Source organism: Hippocampus guttulatus, chromosome 11 (assembly GCF_054856545.1).
Source record: "Hippocampus guttulatus isolate MCC_2025c chromosome 11, RoL_Hgut_1.0, whole genome shotgun sequence".
NCBI classification, from domain to species: Eukaryota; Metazoa; Chordata; class Actinopteri; order Syngnathiformes; family Syngnathidae; genus Hippocampus; species Hippocampus guttulatus.
Window position 1 is genome coordinate 7,428,071 of NC_141271.1, and position 20,044 is coordinate 7,448,114.

Sequence of the window (20,044 nt, forward strand, 5' to 3'; positions counted from 1 at the left end):
TAGAAGCCACAATAGTGGCTGCGGTTGCATTAAGCATCCAATAGATTGAGTTACTCTAAAGGGAATACAAAAAAAAATACAACTTTATTTACATAGAGCTTTCACAATTGCCCAGTTTGTTGGTGACCCCACTCATCACATTGGCCACACGTTGGTAATGGTAAATGCTCCATTTTCAATAAAACTATTAAATAAAAGTTGAAAGTGTACACTTCAATCACATATTGATTTATTTCAGACAGTATCAGGAGAATAAAGTAGCGGCATAAATTAGCTCCTTGGTGGGGACTGCATATATTTTTCAGTGAGAACATTCATCCCATTAGAGCATCGATGAAGTGTGAAATGTCAGTCAACACTCCGGGGAAGGGAGAAAAATGATTGAGAATACGTATGACACCCAATGCTCTTACTGTGCTGCTGCACTTCAGTGTCCACAAGGAGGGGCAAGTCTCATTGGATAATTTTCTTGTGATATGCACAAAATGTTTTTGAAAGTTTAACATAAATACAAGAAGAAAAAAAAAAAGGAGTGAGGATGCCACAGGGCTGAGTGCGTGATGAATCAATTGCTTCAATAGGCAGACTGAAGACAAAAATGACTTTTTTTGATTTCTAAACATGACTGAAAACAACACAGAGGGTAAAATCGGGGAGAAAAATAACATTCCAAAAATAGATATTTTTATGCTCATATTTATATATATTTACGAGGTAAGTATACACAAGAATGAAAACATCCACATTTCAAAATAGCTCTGTCTCTGTTTCCTTTCCCTCTAAAGGTGTCCTTTGTCTTGAGGAGATAAAAGAAGGAAAGTGCCCTCTTGAATTACAAATGCAAAAATAACAAGAGGAAAATCTTGTCATCCAGTCCATGACAAGCACAATGTCACGTCAAAAAGCTACAAGCTTCACAAAAAATAGTCTCCAAACCATCATGGTAAATCGTGTCTTTTGAAGGGGGAAAATAAAAGAAAGGTGTCTTTGTGCAACTCAAAAAGCTTCAGCCTTTAAACCAAACAAAAACAGCAGGCGTTCTCCCCGAGTGATGCTTGCGACTCCCCCCTGTGGTCATGCCAGGTACTGCTGCATGGCTGTCTTGGCCCTGTGGGGACATTCGGGTGCATATGTTGTTTTGTTTGTTTTATTGTGATGAAGAGAGGGGTGAGTTGAGCTGAGGTTCGCACCTGTCGCTGAGGTTGGCGTCACAGGCCTGTGAGAGTTTGTGCAACATGTCTACGAAGCCCAACTCCTTCAGCTTGTCCTGGCGCTCCTGAGAACCTGACAACACACACAGGAGGGAAGATGTTGACTTACGCCCTTGCATAGTGTTTGTGTCAAATTTGACAGCAATGAATTTGAATCGAGATGTGTAGACTTTTAATGTAAATCTAGGACCCTCTCTGTGACTATGTATGTTGTTTCTTCGAAACATTTTGTGCACCTCTACATTTTGTACGACGTCAGCATAATTTGAATGTATTCATGAACAATGATCCCAGTAGGATCCTTGCGGTGTGTGCCATTTTACCGTCGTCCTCGTTCCAGATGAGGTTAGTGATGCAGAAGGTGGCGGCAAGCTGCAGTTTCACATTGGAGTGACCCTGAGGGTTACAAATATGTCAGACACTTCAAATTTGCAACTGAGCCATAGAATCGGTTATCATTATGGCCTGAGTATGGGGTGAAAGTTCTTTTTGTCTGTCTTATTCTTGGGACAAATAAATCATCATTATGAGGGCTTTGTCGAACTCAATAACGAGAGGAAAATAAACAGCCCAGTTGTTTAAAATGAGTAGACCCACAAAAAAAGCTTGAAAAACCCTGTGCACCAAAAGCCACAAGAAGTCAATCTTGGAAACACACTGACCATTTCTAGTAGAATTTATATTTTGCATTTTTATGCAAAATCTGTAATTGGCTGTCATGGCCTAACCCAATTGTTCAATGACCCCAAATGAGACATTACAGCAAACAAAATCTCATTCGGTTCGGGGACGTTCTGTGCTGCAATCGTGTATGTTTGAGCCTGAAAGCTGATCTATTTTTAGCTTTGTCACGTGTCTCGTGAGCAGAAAGCCTTTCTATGTAAACAAAACAATTTTATGTAAATTTAAAAAAACTATCTAGAGTAGATGTGTTATTTACTTTCATTTTAACATCTCTTTTAAAAGGACATAACTTTTTGTTTTTTAAGTTCTATGCAGCCTTACTCCAAATCTGGTAATCTGACTAATATTGCGTTTGCTGAATGTGATTTGAGCAGCAAAAATCAACATAATTTTATCTGGCCATTTTGCCACTTATTGTTGACTGAAAATGACATCAGAGTAGCTCAGGGCTCAGGTAACGACCAATGCACCTCCCAACTTTTGGAGGGCCCCTACCGTGATAATGCATAAAAGTAGGCCTACCATGTAGTATTTGATTTTCTGCAGCATGTCGTCATTGGTCATGATGAGCTCCTTGGCCGTGTTGCCATCGGCAATGTTAGCGAGAATGCAGAGTGCCTGCTCAATGATATGGTTTGAATACAAATTAGTCACAAAAAGACAGCGGCAGACATCCTATAATAATAACGCGACCGTTAGGCTCCTCTCACCTGCTCTTTGATCTCCGCGCTGTGCTCAGCCTCCAGGATGAGCGTGACGGCCTGCATGATCTGCTTCCCATGAGAACTCATGATCTGATCCATGTGCTGACGGCAAATAAACGTGCTGATGAAACAACATGCTGGCCTTTATTTGCATGATTATTTAGAAATACAATTGTGTTTTTCCACCATTGAATGTAACCTCTAATATTTACAACTCAATTAAAAATGAAGGAGTTTTGAGCGAGGAGTGTGCGTAAATGGGGATCGGGCTGTGTTCCGAATTAACTAATCACACGTAAACTTATGTTAAATGGGCATCAGAACACAACTGTCACCTTTTCAAATGCCTCCGGTTAAGCCCAAATACATTTCAGATGTTCGATTAGGATTTTTCTAGCATTTGTTTTTGGTTTCCAGTAAAAGCCTGAGGTTGGTTTTTTTTGTTTGTTTGGTTTTTTTTTTTTTTTTAGAAGACTAACTGGTAGAATTGTGTACAAAATCGTGGCGATTCAATTTGGGAGTCGAAAGCGATCAAGTCTGTATCCCTCCAGTGTAAGATCTCTGATGCATCGAGATCTTGCAATGGAGAGATTACAGTTCGCTTGAAATCGTACGTTCAAACAAAAAGGTCAGTTTAGATGCATCATATAACACTGTTATCCAAGATATTTGATTGTTCTACGTTTCAATGCAAATTTTCAAGATTATTGAGAAGTTAAAGACATGTGCTCATTAAAAGGATGTACTTCATTTTCGCTCACACATCATCACCCTATCAGTGGTATATAAACAAACCAAAACTATTGTTTATTGTGAAATCCGGAAAAACATGTCATTGTGACAGGCCTAACAATGGGTTAAAAAACAAAACAGTGCTGTCTGTGTGCACGTGTGTCTATGTATGTAAGTGCTCTCACAGGGCGTGTTGACAGGAGATTCCGCAGCAAACCCAGCGTCTTCATCAGCACATTACCGTCAGGATCAGAGAGTAAGCGAAAGAGCTGCTCCGTTCCCAAACATTGAACAATCTCCACTTTCACCTTCTGGTCTGCCTGGAACGCCATGTTCTGTGTCCACGAGTATAGACGCACACGTAGAGTATGGACAGTCAATGAAACTGTCTCCAATGAATTCCGTTTGGAGTGTGTTCAGAGGAGACGTTTCTCACCATTAGGGCCCAGATTCCGTTGACCCGAAGTGCAGGACTCTCGCTCTGGGTCAGACTGCATAGTAGTTCTACGACACCTGATTCAAGGATGGGCTGCGCGCGCGCACACACACACACACACACACACACACAGGCACACACACGCGCGCACACACACAAAGCACAGATATTTGAGTAGAAATTCACTCGGAGCAGCACACAGCCAAACAATTGCAAACGTCAATATGTCGATTCTATAAGAGCCACCTCAACATGGCTCATGGTGACCCGCAAGAGCCACCACCCAAAAAGAAGGACCCTGAAGAGGGTTTTGAAAAGTCAAAGGTGTGTGTTTATGTGTCCCTACCTCTTTACTGGGTGAGAACTCCAGCAGTAGATTGCATAGTGTTGAAGATGCCATGACCAAGACTTCATCAGGGGCGTTTTGCAACAGCTACATGAAAACATGCACAACCAGAAGGGAGTTATAGAAAAATATCATTTAGGTGAATTGGTGCAATTCCTCTACTGAAGGAGAAATTTGTTTGTTGGTTAAAATTCCACTACAGTTTACCTTCATGAGGGGTTTCCACACCGCGTGATCGTGGAAGCTAGTCCGCAGCTGCTGCACCGACCGCGAGAGACTATGTAGACATCTGGAACAAGAACACGATAGAGTAACGCAGTATAGTAAGCGTAACACCATGCATTAATAACTGGGGGGAGGGAGAAAAAATAAGTGGTTACCGTATTTTCACGACCATAAGGCGCCATTAAAAGTCTTAAATTTTCTGCAAAATGGACAGGACGCCTTATGATGCGGAGCGTCTTGTGTATGCGCTGAGCTCCAAAACCTGACTGACAGCCGACACGCTGTTTATATAGAGAAAAGGCGGAAGTGACTGTGGACAGGCATGCGGCAAAGAAGTCGGCCAATCAGTGAAGGGTGGGCGTGTATATATACATATATGGAGAGAGAGAGAAAAGGCAGACGTGAGTGAGGACAGGCATGCGGCGAAGAAGTCCGCCAATGAGTGAAGGGTGGGCGTGTAAGTGGACGCTAAATGGACGCCCCTAGCAGGTAACAACACCTGTATAGAGTGTGGCTATGTGCATTGTTGCAAAACAACTTCGGTTTTGGTTTCTAAGAACCCCCGAAAATAAATTCTACAAAGAGACACGCCTACGAAGCTCAGTTCAAACTTCAAGCCATCGGTTATGCTTTTGGCATGCGTGCCCATCTCACAGCAGCGGTGAAAAACCAACTCAAGCAAATGAACTCTGAGCTTGCCGTTATTCCCGGAGGCTTGCCTAAAGAACTCCAACCGCTGGACATCGGCATCAACCGGGCGTTCAAAGTAAAGTTGCGAGCGGCATGGGAACAATGGATGATCGATGGCAAACACAACTTTACAAAGAGTGAGAGGCAGCGCCAGGCGAGTTACGCCACAATTTGCGAATGGATTGTGGCTGCTTGGACGAACGTGTCTGCTTGCACTGTTGTTCGAGTTTTTGGCAAAGCCGGCATCATTTCTGTGGAGCCACATGGCAATCAGAGTGACGAGAGGGAACACGGCGTTTTTGATGGATTACCGGTACTTGCACAATTGTTCAATTCTGATACAGAGGATGAGGACTTTGATGGATTTCTGGGTGATGATTGATCGAAAAACGTGATTACATTGTTCGATGGCTAAATAAAATACAACGGAACTCCGTTTTGCTTCCGTTGCCTTTTTAAAAACGTGTTTTTAGCTTATATCTGTATGTCTTGGCATGCTACCGTATGCTTCAAGCTAACGTGTTTTTAGCGTGCGCGCATGCATGCCGTACGTTTTAGCTGGCGTATGTTTTACCACTGTAAAACTGCGCCCAATAATACAGTGTGTTTTGTCTATGTGTCAAATACAGAAATAGCACCCATTAATGAGACTGCGCCCAACAATACGGTGCGCCGAATGGTCGTGAAAATACGGTACTTAAATATTTTATGCCAAGCCACTTTGTCATCATCCCACCTTTGTCAAGTATCTTTTAAATTGTAAGACTTTGTTCTGTTTGCAGTGGCATCAGATTTTACTGGTCACAATATCGGTGAAGTTCCGCCCCCATAACATGATGAAATTTAGACTTCACAGCAGAATCCACCAATAAATGAAAAGAAGAAGCAGTAAACAGAAAGTAATAGTAACAAATTGACCAAATGTTCAGCTACACACGATGCTGATGGGCAGCCATGACCTCCGAAGATTAAGCTATTTTCACGAGTCTCGTTTGATCATTGGCTAACAAAAACATTCGGTGGAATGACCACTAAGCTATTTCGTGAGCAATTACCCCCTTAACTCCGGTTAAAAATGTTTTTGTATCCTGAATACGTAACGTCGGTATGTATTCCATTACTCCCCAAGACTGTATGTGTTGTAAGAGTTCAAATATGATCTCACCTGACAGCTGCCAAGCGAACTTTAATGCTGGACTCTGACAGGCCGCTGACTATCCTGTCCATCATATTCTCCGTCTCTGTGATCTTGACAAAGAGATACAAGAAGGATAGTTGTATACAATCATTACAATTATTCTATTACCGTATTTTCCACACTAAAAGGTGCACTCGATTATGAGGCGCACCTTCAATGAATGGCCTATTTTGTAATTTTTTTCATATATTGGACGCACCGCGCTATAAGATGCAATCTGCAAAGCATCCACTAGATGGAGCAACGCTCAAGGAAATGCCTACAGAACTGTAGCAACTCCACTCGGGTGAAGCGCACCTCAGCAGTCCATAGGCTGCGGCTTTCTGCTGTGCGCGAGCGCGAGCACGTATGCACGTGGTTTAACCAATCAGCGCCGACGCAACCACACCACAGATCAAAGGAGCTTTGAACAAACGACAATAGCTAAGATAGCTTAGCTGTTGAGTGGCGTTGTCAAATGTCAGTAAAACTTATTTAATAAAGCAGCAACAGAGTTCACTTAACCAACAACAAGTTAGAACATTGACTCCTTAACGTTGAACTCACTGCTCTATTTCCGTGTTCAACCGCGTAACCCGATCGCCTTAAGTTTGAACTCTGAGTTGTAAGCATGTCTCTAGCAAGGAGCCATTTTGGGGTCGACATATTACTGTAATAACCATACACAAGGTGCATAGGATTTTAAGGCACGCTGTGAGCTTTTAAGAAAATGGAAGGCCTCTTAGTGCGGAAAATACGGTACAGCGAAAATATTTGCGGGGAACAGGCTCATTGCGAATAGCTAAAATTCACTACTGGAAGCCCTCAAAAATGTTTTTACAGAAGTTGCCTGTAGATACAGGATACATACAAAGCTGCAAAGAAGCGCTTTTGTCTAAATTAAACTCCTAAATTTACTTAAACCTGGTTCATTGGCACCAAGATACCACAAAACGGTAGCAATGCATTTTTCTGATCCAAATAAAACTCCTCAATCTATTACAAGACAGTTTCCACCAAGACACCACAAAATGGTGCTATAGTAATACATTTGTCAATTTGGCCTCAGCACAAAAAGAGGTAAATTTGTGAATGCTGAACCGCAACTAAGCGGGGACTGACTGATTTTCGAAACAGCATGGAGGGCAAACCTTCTTGCGGATGTCCTCGTCATTGGAACCCAATGAGGCGTATAGTTTGAAAGCCGCTTGCCTCAGCTCATGTGCGTGCTTAAGGTCGTGGTCCAACTGCACAGAGAGTGAACCGTCAAAAACACCATGTAAAATGTGGACCCAAAAATCCCACCTATGTCAACCCACCCTCTTGATGTCGGCGATGGCTGACACAGAGCTGGGGTACTTGAAGTAGTCGGCCAACATGGCTACCAGGTGGTCGGTGGTACTGGCGATCCGCTGCAACTCAACATCGGGCTCCATGAGGAAGGCCAGCGTCTCTGCTCCCTCCACTCGCTCCTCCAGCAGATGCTCCTTGCTGCACATGCGCACCAGGCAAGGCAGAGTCTACACCAGCAACAAATGCAGGAAGTCACACACACATACCTCAAAATATATCGGCAAAAAAATAAAAAATAAAAGAGAGAAAAGCACATCACCTTTAGGACAATGCAGCCGTCATCTGTCCTGATGGCGCCTGCTCGACACATGTATGTGAGACTGCAGCAGAAAGAGTGTGTGTCAAAAGAGTTTCCAGGAGAAACATCATCTGCAATCCGCTCACCATTTGGCTGACGTTAGCTGCATTTCAATGGGCTGATCCCTTTGCATCATTCGGACAAATACCTGAGACAACAGCTCGCCGTCCACCAGCACTGCAAGCATACACAAAACCTTATCAATGTGGCAAACTATGGCTAAAGCAGGGCACACACACACACACGCACACACACACATACTGATTTTAGACTTTTTTTTTCATGTGAGAGACCCCACACATGAGGAGTAAAAAGAAGAAATCACCATGTGAGTGAAGACTGGTCTTATAGTGTATGATGTACACTGTTTCCCCACTAATCATGAGAGATAGAGACCAAGTCCTGCCGTGAGCAGCTAAATTCTACATGGTGCCACAGGGCATCCAGACTGCCAGAAAATAGAAGAAAGAGGAGTGGTAGAAGAAGAAATAGAAGAAACTAGTCTTGGGCTAATTGTTACCTTGTCAGCCAAACTCGGTATTGATGAGACATACATAAGGATGTACTGTGGCAAATATCGAACAGATTTAACATGTATGATTGTCGGTCCCTGCGCTGTTTTCTGAACAAAGCAGAGAGGAAAAGAACTCTTTTCCTACAACCAAAACCACAAGATCACTCAGGCTGATAATTGAGAAAATTTTGAGAATCGGGCCTCTGCTGACTTGGACTGCAAGTATGACAAAAGTGGGAAAATTAGACCTATCTGTTTGTGTGCACCCCACTAAACAAGTACGATAGACTACAACACTCACCATTCACCAACGTCATGGACACCTGAGTGTTCTCATAGGCCAGCACTGAGAAACATTTTAATGCCTGCATACGCACCTGGAAGGACAAGAAAAGGTTTACATCTGTTTGATTGTGCCTGCTTTCGATCAGCATGATAGTCAAGATGGCAATCAAAGGTGGGTTTCCATGACCCCATTCACATCAGCCATTATGAAATATCAATAAAAATATATATTACAGATCTTTGATACCACAAATGAGAAAAACATATTCCAATCAAATAGATAAAATGATACAATGATACAAAAGATAAAATATAATACAATCGAAATAAAATATAATACAATCATCCAGAGGAAAAATACTATTCATATTACAAAACAGAGATACATACAAGTACCAAAAAAAAAAACCCCAAACAAAAAAACTTAAGCAAGAAGTAAGTAAAGCCCTCTGGATATTACACACAAATAAGTAAAAGCATTATGTGGCCTCTGCTAAAAAAATACCTTAAAAATGCACTGGGGGAAAAAAAAAAAGATTCTATTTTTCTCAAATAATATTGGGAGCCAACACATTAATTATGCACTCTTAGTAATCTATACGAGGGGTGTAACTCAAACTATTTGAATCGGAAAATCGGATTTGAGTGCATTGAATCTACTTGTTCCACTTTAAAAGATGGACATGGCCATCACTGGCTGCAGATGATCACATTACCGGTCATTGCTTGTCCAATCAGTGCTGCGGGAAATTTAGTAGTCGACGTGTGACTGGCGTGATAGTACGTCGTAAAATTTAAAAAACGTATACTTATGTCTTGAAATCTTATTTATTTGCGTTTTTGTATGGCCACTTACCTTATAAGATGGCGATATCAGCAAAGGGGCAATGTTCTGAATGGCACCGTGGTTAAACAGAACTGTCTGGTGCTCTGGAGTCTGAACACAAACCACCAAGACATAAATCAAAAATGTCTGCCTCAACTGTTGCCATGAGTCCTCAGACTGCCAATGAGCCAATACTGTACTAACAAATACCTTACAACAGTGGGAGAAGATCTGCGTGGTGTACTCCTGCGTCCTGTGTGAGTGGCTCAGCAGCGACATTAAATGGGGGATCACAGTGGGATCCTGCAGATAAAAAAAAAAAAAAGCATACCATGTTTTTTGGAGGGCGCGGAGGGGACGTTTTAGCTAAAACAAAAGTAGGAAGTGATCATACAGTGTAGAGCAGCTGTACTGGAGTGACGGGACTGATGAAAACTGTTCTGAGGCATCGAAGACAAGCCTCAATGAAAATCAGGTCAGGACACAAGAGACCTGCAAACAACAGGAAAGAAGTTAACCACTCATGATAATGACAATGCTCCCGGAGATTGGAGGATACTTCTGCCCTAACCTTGAAGAAGGGCGGGGATGATGTGGCAGTCAACCAGGGACTTGATATTGTTCTCAGTACCCATCGCCAGGCTGCCCAGCACCACCGCACACTCTGTCCTTAGCTCCAGGCTGGAGGAGCTCTGTTGCAGAAGGTACAGTAACCTACAACAGAGAGACAGACGCAGACACACACACACACACACACACACACACACACACAAACATTATACTGTACTTCTAATACAAATACTTCAGTTTGACACCTCCCTCTCATATATATATCAGAGCTGTCAGTTTAGCGTGTTTTTATTGGGATTAATTTAAATGAATTTTAACGGGATTAAATTTTTTCTCGCGAGATTAACGCGGCACACGTCACAGCGGATGTTACGTTGCTCTATAAATAAACCAGAAACAAAACAACAAGCGCGCTGCATAGGTCCACGCACGTTTGCTTTGCCAGCCACGGCAGCGCGAGACACCGAAAACTGATACTTTGTTTACTTTTAAAAAGTTGCCAGATTGTTCCACTGACAAGACCAAAGTTACCTGTATCATACATGTATACGATGTATGCCACTGACGCGATTGTTACTTGTTTGGAACTATTTTGTGTGGAAGGTTACATCGTTCCGTGTCCATATAAATACAGCGGGTGGAGCTTCTCTGTGTTCGTCTGACAGTGACGGTGAAGTTCAGCGGTGCAGTGGTAGCGACCTAGCAAAAATAAAACGTCTTCAGTGTTGTCATCAAACCAAGTGTAGTCATCCGAAATGATGTCTACACAAAACCGTAGAGAAACTTCTGCGCAAGAAGGACCAACAGAATCAACATAGCCTGACTGCTGTGTTCAAAGCAAACTTGAGAAAAACGAAGTATGCAACCATGGCTTAAATCCACTGTAGGCTGAGTACTAGTTTACCTTAGATGTGCACTTTATAATGTTATATTGCTCTGTTTTGATTCCATAAAAAGAGCTGTTAAAGCAGCTGTTGTGTGACAAAACTTTTTTTCACTGTTGTTGATGGACAGTAATATTGTGTGAGAGATTATGTGTAAATAACTGCTCCAAGTGAAAAATGTTCATGTAAATTGTTATTTCAGTAAATATTTGCATTTTGCACATAGAAAACTGATTCATGATTCCATGTTGATGAGAGCATTAAAATGGGGAAAAATAGGACAAAAAAATATAAAAGGAAATTCTGAAACGATAAAAAAAAAATGCGTGAGTAATCACGATTAATTTTTTGTGAATTTGAGTTAATTATGACAGTTGCATTTTTAATTAGATTAAATATTTTAATCGTTTGACAGCTCTAATATATATATATATATATATATACACTGTATATAAAACATTGTGGGGAAGTAAAGAAAAGCTGAAATCACCCTCTCTACATATGGATAGATACACATACGTAATATATGTTAAAGCAAGGTTCCACTGTGGTTTGTTTTTCTTTGTGGTTCATCTGTCAGACGCTGGTGTTATGCCTTTCAATAAGAATGTCTCCAAAACAGAAGAGTGAGAGAAAAAAGATAAGGTGAAAAAGGGGCACGTACCTTGGCACAGCTCCCAAGACGATCAAATTGGCTTTCTGCTTATTGTTGCCAATTACGGCATTCTTCATGTCACTACAGAGGCAAACACAATTCACAAGGAAATTAAAGAATGACAATAGTGTGAGTGGAGATTTGTTTTTGGTTATTGTGTAAGACACAAACTAAATGTATGAATACATATATTACGTAATGCAATTGTGCAACGTGGTTTTTCTGCATGGGTATGATCATAGATACGTTTCCTGTTTTCGCCAAGCTGGCCAAACACTATCAAATGGCAGGAGGCTGGTGGAAAAGTACAGATGACTGGAGGCTGTAACCAGAGCTAGCCCCTTCTCTCCAGAGGTTAAAAATAAAAAGGGAAAATGAATTATTACGCAAAATGTTGTTCTGAAAGAGAACATCATGCAAGCACTGGAGAATCCAAAGTTTTAAAAGGTAGTAAGTTTGTGTTTGAAACAAGTTGTACAGACTTTACTACTCTAATAGCGTTTCAAGTGCGATGTCAACTAGTCGCTAATTGTGTATTTTTCGCTTGAGAAGGAGGGAGTGTCGATTTCAGGAACAGATGAGTATGCTGTATTGAACAGGTCTGTCACCTTAATATATGTAAAATATCCTCAGAATTTCTTAAAGCTATGCTTTGGTAAATGAGGGGCATCCAGTAGAGGTTAAGAAAGCCAGGTTTGAGCAGTATTTTCAACTTTTTTTCATTCGACCCTCACTCACAAAGAGGAAGGAGAGCGGTGGTTGGAATAATCCCTTATCCAACCGCACACGAAGAGGTCCATGATCATTTGCAAACATGGCATTGTCCACCATGCACCCGCTGTGGTGTGGTCAGCCCATAACGAGGACAGGTTTGCCCATTCGGCCAAGTCGCGTAATCATAACTTGGCTGTTCCAATGGCAAGCATCCTGAGAGAGAGAGTTATTTTTTATTCCCCCCGGTTCGAAGTATCCAGCATCAACAGGGGAGTACTTAACCCATCCGAAGTCCATCCTCTGTTGTTCTTCTACGGTTCTACATAAATTTGGTGTAAGAGTTGTCCATTGTCGGTGAATAAAGAAGAATGTGACTTTTTTTATTTATTTTTGGTAATTTTAGTGCTACACAATGACATCATCAGCGACCATTCAATGTCATTTCAACTTTAATCACATTAGTGCCGACTTAAATATTATCTGAAGTTGTGCAAACCGATAGTTTGAATTAAAACTTGATGTTGATGTGAGATGAACATACATGACTCCCTGCAGCACTTTCTGTGGGTCTGGGTCGAACAGTCGGTCCACATAATGGCGACTCGTGGCAGTGACCTCCTACAATACAACAAAACACAAGTGGATGGTAACAAACAGCTGCATGGATTTTTGTCCTCTAAATTTAACATCAAAATTAAAGTCAAAGAGAGTTTTTTTAACACTTTTAAAAAATACTCTTAACCACACCACTAAAGTTGCCATCCCCTTCTTTAACAGCTCTAATAAATGCACCTAGCAGCTACATGTGCCACCTCTCTGAAAATGTACTATTTGTCAGTGACAGCCAGAACGATCCACACGACGTGGGAACTCGTCACGGCGCCAAGTGCAGCGTTAGTTCAACGAGTACGATCTGGCAATCACTGACCTCAGCTCCTTTGCATTAATAATGATTCATAAGCGTTATTTTGAGGTTTGGGCAAGCCGGTTGGAGGCAAGTAACCTCCATCTAAGCTTGAAATGGGCTAGCATAGAAAGGAACACCTGCCACCTGGTAATATTGCGTTTCATAAACATATAGAATTGGTCATCTTTCGCATGAGTTAGGCTGTGGTCACGTGAAGGGATACAGATCGTATTCGTGCAATGCGTAAATTACTGTTCAATATGAACTGTTATGACAACTCGTAGCAGTTAGCCGCTAACTCATTCCGGGTTACACTGACAGCTCGTCAACCGCTCGTTTCGCTTCACATATTAGCCTACAGTAAGAGAAGACCGTTCGTCGTCGTTCTGACTTCACGAGTTCCCAACGTCCCCGCCTGTCCGTGCGAGCATTATGCTCAAAAACGAGTGCTCACTTTCTGGTGAGCACTACAGTAGGCGGACCCGCTAACATCGCTACATGTTGCAGAGCCATTGACTTAGCCTTTGTGCTAACGGGGTACATGCACGTCGTTCTAGTTTGACAACAACCTATTTATGTCAACTCGTTGAGTTTCAAAATTACAACATGAAGCGTGAGAAGAAAATACAGTGGAAATGAAAACTATGTTAATCGATAAGAGTGACACTCACAGAAAGCACACTGATGCGGAGAGGGGCCTCCAACAAACACGCCATCTCTCGTCCCCTGATCGAGCGCCCCAATCGGCGCAACACTTTGCAGACACCCCACCCCCAGACCAGCTTTAGGCGGCCTCTTAAAAAAGAAATGCAGTTAAATCAACCACGCCTTAGTTTGCGTTTATTTTTTTTAAATGTGAGGTGTATCCCCCTGTGGACACAAATGTAATTGCGAGCTTCAAAGTAACACCGCTAACTTGGCGTGTAGTCTGACAGGCAGGCAGTGGATGTGTCCGTCAAGTAAACATAAGCGTGACGTAAAGTGGTTATCATGAAGTAGATTCGTCACATTAAACTGCCCAACAGAACAGAGAACATAGAAAAACACGCATGAAATTTGCATCTAAATAATTTGTGCGCATAAATGGAGTACTTTTTGAAAGTCCATAATAGCTTCTATTAATAAGTATTGAATCTGCTGCTGGTGACCCAAATTGTAGGCCCCTGCGCATGCGCAGTGTTATGTAAACGCAGGGTGGGAAATTTCGTTGCATACGTGAACAGTTTTCCAGCAAAATATGTACTTTTTCATCATGATTCGCGGGCCTTACGGCGTGTAGAAGCGAGTCCGCGTCCTACCCCCCCCCCCCCCCCGTCCGCCCTTACGGCTCTGTAAGTCAATTTTTGTTGCTTCAAAGAACAATCAGGTAAATAGCGTGTGCTCTTCGCCATTGTGCTCATGAAGGACGACAACGACTCGAAATGAGCAATAACACCAAACACATTGCGCTGTTATTGGGCCTTTTCGTAGCAATGTGCAGACAATATTTTTATTAGAACCCGTTTGCATTATATTTGCTGTGTATACTTAATATGTATTTACTGATCGAGGGCTTTGACCTTTGTGCAAAAAAATTGTAACATATCGTTGTTATGTTGCCTTTCATTAGTCAGTAAAGGAGTTGAGACTAAACCAAGATCGCCTCTGCTGGTTGCAGCCATGAAGATTGCAGTGGAGGGCTGTTGCCATGGCGAGCTGGACAAGATCTACGAGACCATCGCCTACCTGGAGAAGAAGGAAGGCGTCAAAGTGGACCTGCTGCTTTGCTGCGGTGACTTCCAAGCTGTGCGCAATGAAGGCGACCTCAAGTGCATGGCGGTTCCTGCCAAATATCGAACCATGCAAACCTTTTACAAGTCAGTGCCCCTTTGCATTTTTTTGCAGGTCTCAAGTGAGCCTATTTTTTAAGCAAAATCTTTACTACAGGTACTATTCTGGTGAAAAGAAGGCTCCAATTCTTACCATTTTCATCGGCGGTAACCACGAGGCCTCCAATCACCTGCAGGAGCTTTCTTATGGAGGCTGGGTAGCTCCCAATATATATTATTTGGGTATGGACTGTCTGACAATACACAATTTCACTTTATCTATAAAAAGTACTTTTGAATGTGTTTTGGTTTTTTTTCTCTTTTTGCTTACGTACAAACATGTATACATGCATACATACAGACACACAGACATAGAAACAAAGTTCCTCCTCCATTTGTATCTGACAATAGTCTGAGCCTCAGGTTTTTCCCTAACTGGCTTCCGTTCCATTCACATTATAATCGCAGAGCCCGTGGCTCAGCTGAGCACTTCTATCACACAAATGAGGATTTGCAAATATAAATATTGAACAGGTTTTAACATTTACAGTTGCCTGGCCCAACCATTTTCTTATCAGATAGGGGAGGAAAAATTCACTTTTAACACGCCACATGATCATTGTTCAGGATAATCTTTTAAAGATAAGGTAATCAGGATTGTCCAACTTCCTCTGCAGGTTACGCTGGGGTCGTTCGCTACAAAGGGATCCGAATTGGTGGCATTTCTGGCATTTTCAAGTCACATGACTACCGAAGAGGTGAGTTCACTATTTAACTGGACACTGTACTGTACACCATAAAGTACTGTCTTAATTGGATGTGTTGGCCTCTTGCAGGTCACTATGAATTCCCACCATACAACCCCGAAACCCTGAGAAGCGTCTATCATGTGCGAAATATTGAGGTGTTTAAACTAAAGCAGGTAATCTTCAAACATTTAGCCAGGCTGCTCCTTTTCACAATGTAGAAATGTAGCAATACATCAGATTTTTTGAGTCATTATTGATTTTATTGAAGATTATGGTTTTTGACATGTAACCCTCAAATCAAAACTCTCGCAAATAGGTCGACACTAATATGTCAATATAATTGTGTCCCAATAACATTCTTGTTCAGGCCTCCTTCGGTTGTTGTCGACTATGGATATTACATGAGTTTATCGAGAGTCAGCATTCAGTTTACTGGCAGCACGGTTGGTGAGTCCAATGGGGGAGTGTCAGTCTCAGGAGCAACTGTTGCAGATGCGTCTAGTTGGAGTGACGGCTGGGCTGCACGCTTTTCATTGGCTGTGGTCTGGATTTTTTTTTTTTCGCCAGACTTCAGCTGTTTGAGGAAAACACTGTGCCATCTGTTGCAGTCAGATGCTACATCTTCATAGCTCTGTGTGTTCATGTCCAGGGCTTGCAGATATCTTTGAAGCGCAATTGGTGGCAGCCAATAGTTCTCTTTCCTGAGGCAAGTTCATTAGGAATGCGTCCATCCTCAAACCTTCGCACATGGCCAAGCCATCGCAGCCTGTGTTGCATGAGCAGCATGAACATGGTGGGCAGACCTGCACACCCACAAACCCAGGTGTTGTCAATCTTGTCACTCCAATTGATGCCAACCAAGGATGCGGCGAAGACAGCGCTATTCAATTTGCGCTCTCGTTTGGAGTATGTTGTCCATGCTTAACTGCTCTAGAGGAGAGAGTGCTGACAATACAGGCATTGTACATTGCCATCTTCATTGGAGTAGTCAGCTTTGGGTTCTCCCAGACGCAGGTGGTAAGGCGTCTTAGGGTTATGGCAGCCTTGCCGATGCGCTTGTTGATCTTGCCATCAAGAGACAGGTTGTTGCTAATGCTGGATCCCAGGTATTCAAACTGGTGTACAACTTTGAGTTGGTACTTGTCAGATGGCTGGTGCAGTGTCCACATTCTGGCTCAGCAGTTCGGTCTTTTTGAGGCTGACGGTCCGTACGAAGTCTTTGCAGGCCTGGGAAAAGTCGACCGTCAGATCTAGTTTGTAAGTGCACTTATTTGGTTGCAGTCCAAAAGCATGCTTTAGAAGCAGGGCAAAGAAGATAACAAAAAGGGTGGGAGCAAGGACACATCCATATTTAATTTTTTTTTTTCTCTTCCTCAAAACTGCTGATCGACCCCCAAAAATCCTGATTGCGGAAAGCCTAACTTTCAAATACACACGTCATTGAAAAAAAGTAATTCAAAGCATAATGTCCATTCCCAAATTCCAATCAGATCCGGATGCCTGTCGACATTTTCCTGAGCCACGACTGGCCTCGGGGTATCTATCATCACGGGCCCACAGAGGAGCTGCTGCGGAAGAAGAAGTTTCTGCGGCAAGAAGTAGAGTCTAACTCTCTTGGGAGTCCCGCCGCTGCCGAGCTCCTGGAACACCTCCAGCCTAACTACTGGTTTTCGGCGCATCTTCACGTCAAATTCGCTGCTCTGAAGCAGCATCCTGTAAGACTGACGGCTAATCCCCAACTGCTTCAATATGTTGTCAACATTTTTTTTTTCATGCAATATCTTCCTTATATGGTTAAAGCCTAAATCCAACGCTGCCCCGCGAGTCACCAAATTCCTGTCGCTGGATAAATGTCTGCCCTATCGGGAATTCTTGCAGGTAAGGGAAGCTTGTATAATGTGTCCGTAAAGAGACAGCAGCTCTAAATTGACGTGGGCGCCTTTGTTGTAGATCGTGGACATACCGGAAAGGGCTGGTTCATCCGACGATCTGGAATACGACCCCGAGTGGCTTGCCATCCTGAAGGCCACCGATGATCTGCAGAGGACCACCCCTCATCCCTGGAACCCTCCAGAGAATAACGGCCTGCATGAACGGTACACATTATGAATAGGTCTTCACTATATCATTTACTGTACATTTCTTCTTAAAGGAAGGCCTCATTAATTTTACGTGCGGCTTGATTGGTTGTAATTAATTAATAATTAATTTTGCTTGGAAGAAAACGCATAAGAGCGAACAAGGTGGCCAGCTATATTGTTTTTAAAATCATTTTAAAAGTTATTAAAATGTACATAACAAGTAATGTTGTTATTCAACGGTCACATTACCCAAAATATTCCATAAATTGGAACACTTCGCTCTGCTAATGTAGCAGTTAAGTCATGTCCGTAAATATTTGTTTGAAAAATACAAAGAGGACATAAATATAAAACAGTCAAATGAAAACATTTTGTATGGCAGTACCTGACTTTACCTTCTTTTGCTTCTTGACGTCAGTCTTACGCCAATCCGGAAACTTTTGTAACCTTGTATCGTCCTATGTCAATACTCTCGAGGACCTCCTGGATTACGAAATCAATTCTGACAATTTTTAAAAAACCCTATCTCATTTGATTGTGCACGTGTACCTAATCTTGTGGCCATTCACGACCGGTCTATCCTAGTATTGTTTCCTCCTTGTTATCATCCACAATCGTGAAGAAAACTGTTTTCATATCATCTGGGTTTCGTCATTCATCAGGTGGGACTTTACGGTTCCTGAAGATGCACTGGTGAAGGTGGTGGAGCAGCTCAGTGGCGAGCTCGCTATCCCGGCCAACTTCAGTCGCACCGTGCCGCCCTATGACCCAAGCAGCCCCCAGTACCACGTCGCACCCAGCTACCGCGCCAACCCCCAGACCACAGAACTATGCGCCACCCTGGGCCTTACGGACCTCTATACCAAAGCGGGCCAGGCCGCCGACACAAGTAGGACTCAAGACGGCCGCATCGAGGAGGAAGACGACACTCAGAGCGGTGACGAGCCCAGCGAGTACCCAACTGACAATTTGGGAACGTCCCATTCCTTCAATCCTGATGAGATCACAATAGAGGACGAGTGGGAGGAAGAGGAATGTGAGGAAGAGTCCAAAAGCAGCACTGATCCAAAACCGCCCGGGGGGGGGACCCACACACCTACTGGCTTGGTGCTGCCCCCACCCAAATCCCAAGTGTCGCCCATTGCCATGTTGCCCTTCATGGACCTGCCTCCTCCCCGCCACTCCACACCAGCCATCCCTCGTCTTCCTCCAGATGACACGGAGGTGGAGGGTGAGCGCTTCCTCAAACGGACCAGCGATGATGGTGATATGGGAAACCGGACCATCACACCTCGTATCAAACGCAGGAATCAATTAATCTATGCCACAGTAGAGGATGAGTATGATGAATAACTGGAAAAAAAACCTTTTTTTTAAATGTATTACTTTCCTGACTTTTTAATGGAGAGAAAACAATGAAAATCATGTTTTCCTTTTTTTAAAAACAGATTTTAATTTTTTTTAATTGTTAGAAAGTATTTCTTAATTTTTTTTCTAATTGTGATTTCAAGACAGCAGAAATTGTCATTGGTTGTATAATTAAATTGTCCTTTCAACAAAAAGAAATCATTGTCCAATCTCAACAGTAAGTGTCAATGTCTTATTTCCGTTTCATGAATTCCCAAACCATTTACATACATACTGTACATATTCATACTGTTTTAATCATTTGAATGTGTTTTCAAGCAGACAGCATAAAGCACTGCAAACACAATTCAAGTTCAATTTATTCAAATGAATAAATACAAATTGAAAAACAAATAGTTGAAAATAACATATTCCTCACTACCATTTTTCAATCCATTTATTTTTGATTATTCTTTCAAGAATGCTCCCATTCAAGTTTTGATGAGAGAAGCCACACATTTACAACAATTTGAGAAATGATCATTTATGGTGGGCACAAATCTAAAAAAAATTTGCAAACACATTTTTCTGTTTGCAGCTGTTGTGTTCAATCCATGTTTGATTCAGATTTGACAGCAATTTAAATTTAGCATGGGTCATGATTGTGAATGATTTTATTACATGTTTTTCTCACTTTCCAGAACTCATAAGATTCAAACATAGAACTACTCCAACCCATTCAACAATAAATTCTTTCTTTTCACCGTTTCTTCATTTTTCATTCCATTCTCCACTGACAAAACTCATGTCTTGCGTCAGGAATCAATACTCCCTGTGCTCTCTGCTGC

At 42.3% G+C, this 20,044-nt stretch overlaps 2 protein-coding genes across 9 annotated transcripts; one reads left to right on the forward strand and one right to left on the reverse strand.

Moving 5' to 3' along the window:
• Nucleotides 1-198: 198 nt before the first annotated feature.
• Nucleotides 199-14,149, reverse strand: armc8 (armadillo repeat containing 8). Of its 5 annotated transcripts, XM_086123280.1 has the most exons (24): nt 13,883-13,901; nt 12,846-12,922; nt 12,329-12,517; nt 11,600-11,671; nt 10,660-10,750; nt 10,053-10,195; nt 9,876-9,973; nt 9,692-9,784; nt 9,512-9,592; nt 8,672-8,747; nt 7,943-8,033; nt 7,818-7,878; nt 7,525-7,725; nt 7,357-7,452; nt 6,194-6,276; nt 4,321-4,402; nt 4,114-4,200; nt 3,768-3,860; nt 3,517-3,666; nt 2,606-2,701; nt 2,418-2,513; nt 1,535-1,607; nt 1,191-1,284; nt 199-1,108 (listed from the first exon to the last, which is right to left on the reverse strand). In XM_086123280.1, coding segments are annotated over exons 5-24 (1,830 nt in total). In that variant the 5' UTR covers nt 10,662-10,750; nt 11,600-11,671; nt 12,329-12,517; nt 12,846-12,922; nt 13,883-13,901; the 3' UTR covers nt 199-1,074. The 5 variants fall into 5 exon arrangements, 4 of the variants coding, with proteins under 4 accessions (XP_085979406.1, XP_085979405.1, XP_085979404.1 ...); XM_086123279.1 differs by lacking the exon at nt 10,660-10,750 and having other exon boundaries at nt 13,883-14,149; XM_086123278.1 differs by lacking the exons at nt 10,660-10,750; nt 12,329-12,517 and having other exon boundaries at nt 13,883-14,149.
• Nucleotides 14,150-14,395: 246 nt separating this feature from the next.
• dbr1 (debranching RNA lariats 1) lies at nt 14,396-19,431 on the forward strand. 4 transcript variants are annotated; one of them, XM_086123817.1, is made up of 9 exons: nt 14,396-14,577; nt 14,869-15,067; nt 15,138-15,262; nt 15,697-15,777; nt 15,856-15,941; nt 17,259-17,483; nt 17,569-17,646; nt 17,719-17,864; nt 18,512-19,431. In XM_086123817.1, the coding sequence occupies exons 2-9, from the start codon at nt 14,871-14,873 to the stop codon at nt 19,200-19,202; spliced, it is 1,629 nt and encodes a 542-aa protein (XP_085979943.1). In that variant the 5' UTR covers nt 14,396-14,577; nt 14,869-14,870; the 3' UTR covers nt 19,203-19,431. The 4 variants fall into 4 exon arrangements, with proteins under 4 accessions (XP_085979943.1, XP_085979940.1, XP_085979939.1 ...); XM_086123814.1 differs by having other exon boundaries at nt 14,396-14,542; nt 14,821-15,067; XM_086123813.1 differs by having other exon boundaries at nt 14,396-14,542.
• Nucleotides 19,432-20,044: the final 613 nt, after the last annotated feature.

Coding starts and splice junctions, on each gene's coding strand:
- armc8 (XM_086123278.1), bottom strand. CDS start 13,927: ATGGCGTGTTTGTTGGAGGCCCCTCTCCGCATCAGTGTGCTTTCT. Junction 7,879..7,942: donor CAGCTAACGTCAGCCAAATG/GTGAGCGGATTG, acceptor TTTCTGCTGCAG/TCTCACATACATGTGTCGAG. Junction 6,277..7,356: donor ACGAGGACATCCGCAAGAAG/GTTTGCCCTCCA, acceptor CTCTTTGTCAAG/ATCACAGAGACGGAGAATAT.
- dbr1 (XM_086123817.1), top strand. CDS start 14,871: ATGAAGATTGCAGTGGAGGGCTGTTGCCATGGCGAGCTGGACAAGATC. Junction 15,942..17,258: donor AGGTGTTTAAACTAAAGCAG/GTAATCTTCAAA, acceptor AATTCCAATCAG/ATCCGGATGCCTGTCGACAT. Junction 17,647..17,718: donor CCTATCGGGAATTCTTGCAG/GTAAGGGAAGCT, acceptor CCTTTGTTGTAG/ATCGTGGACATACCGGAAAG.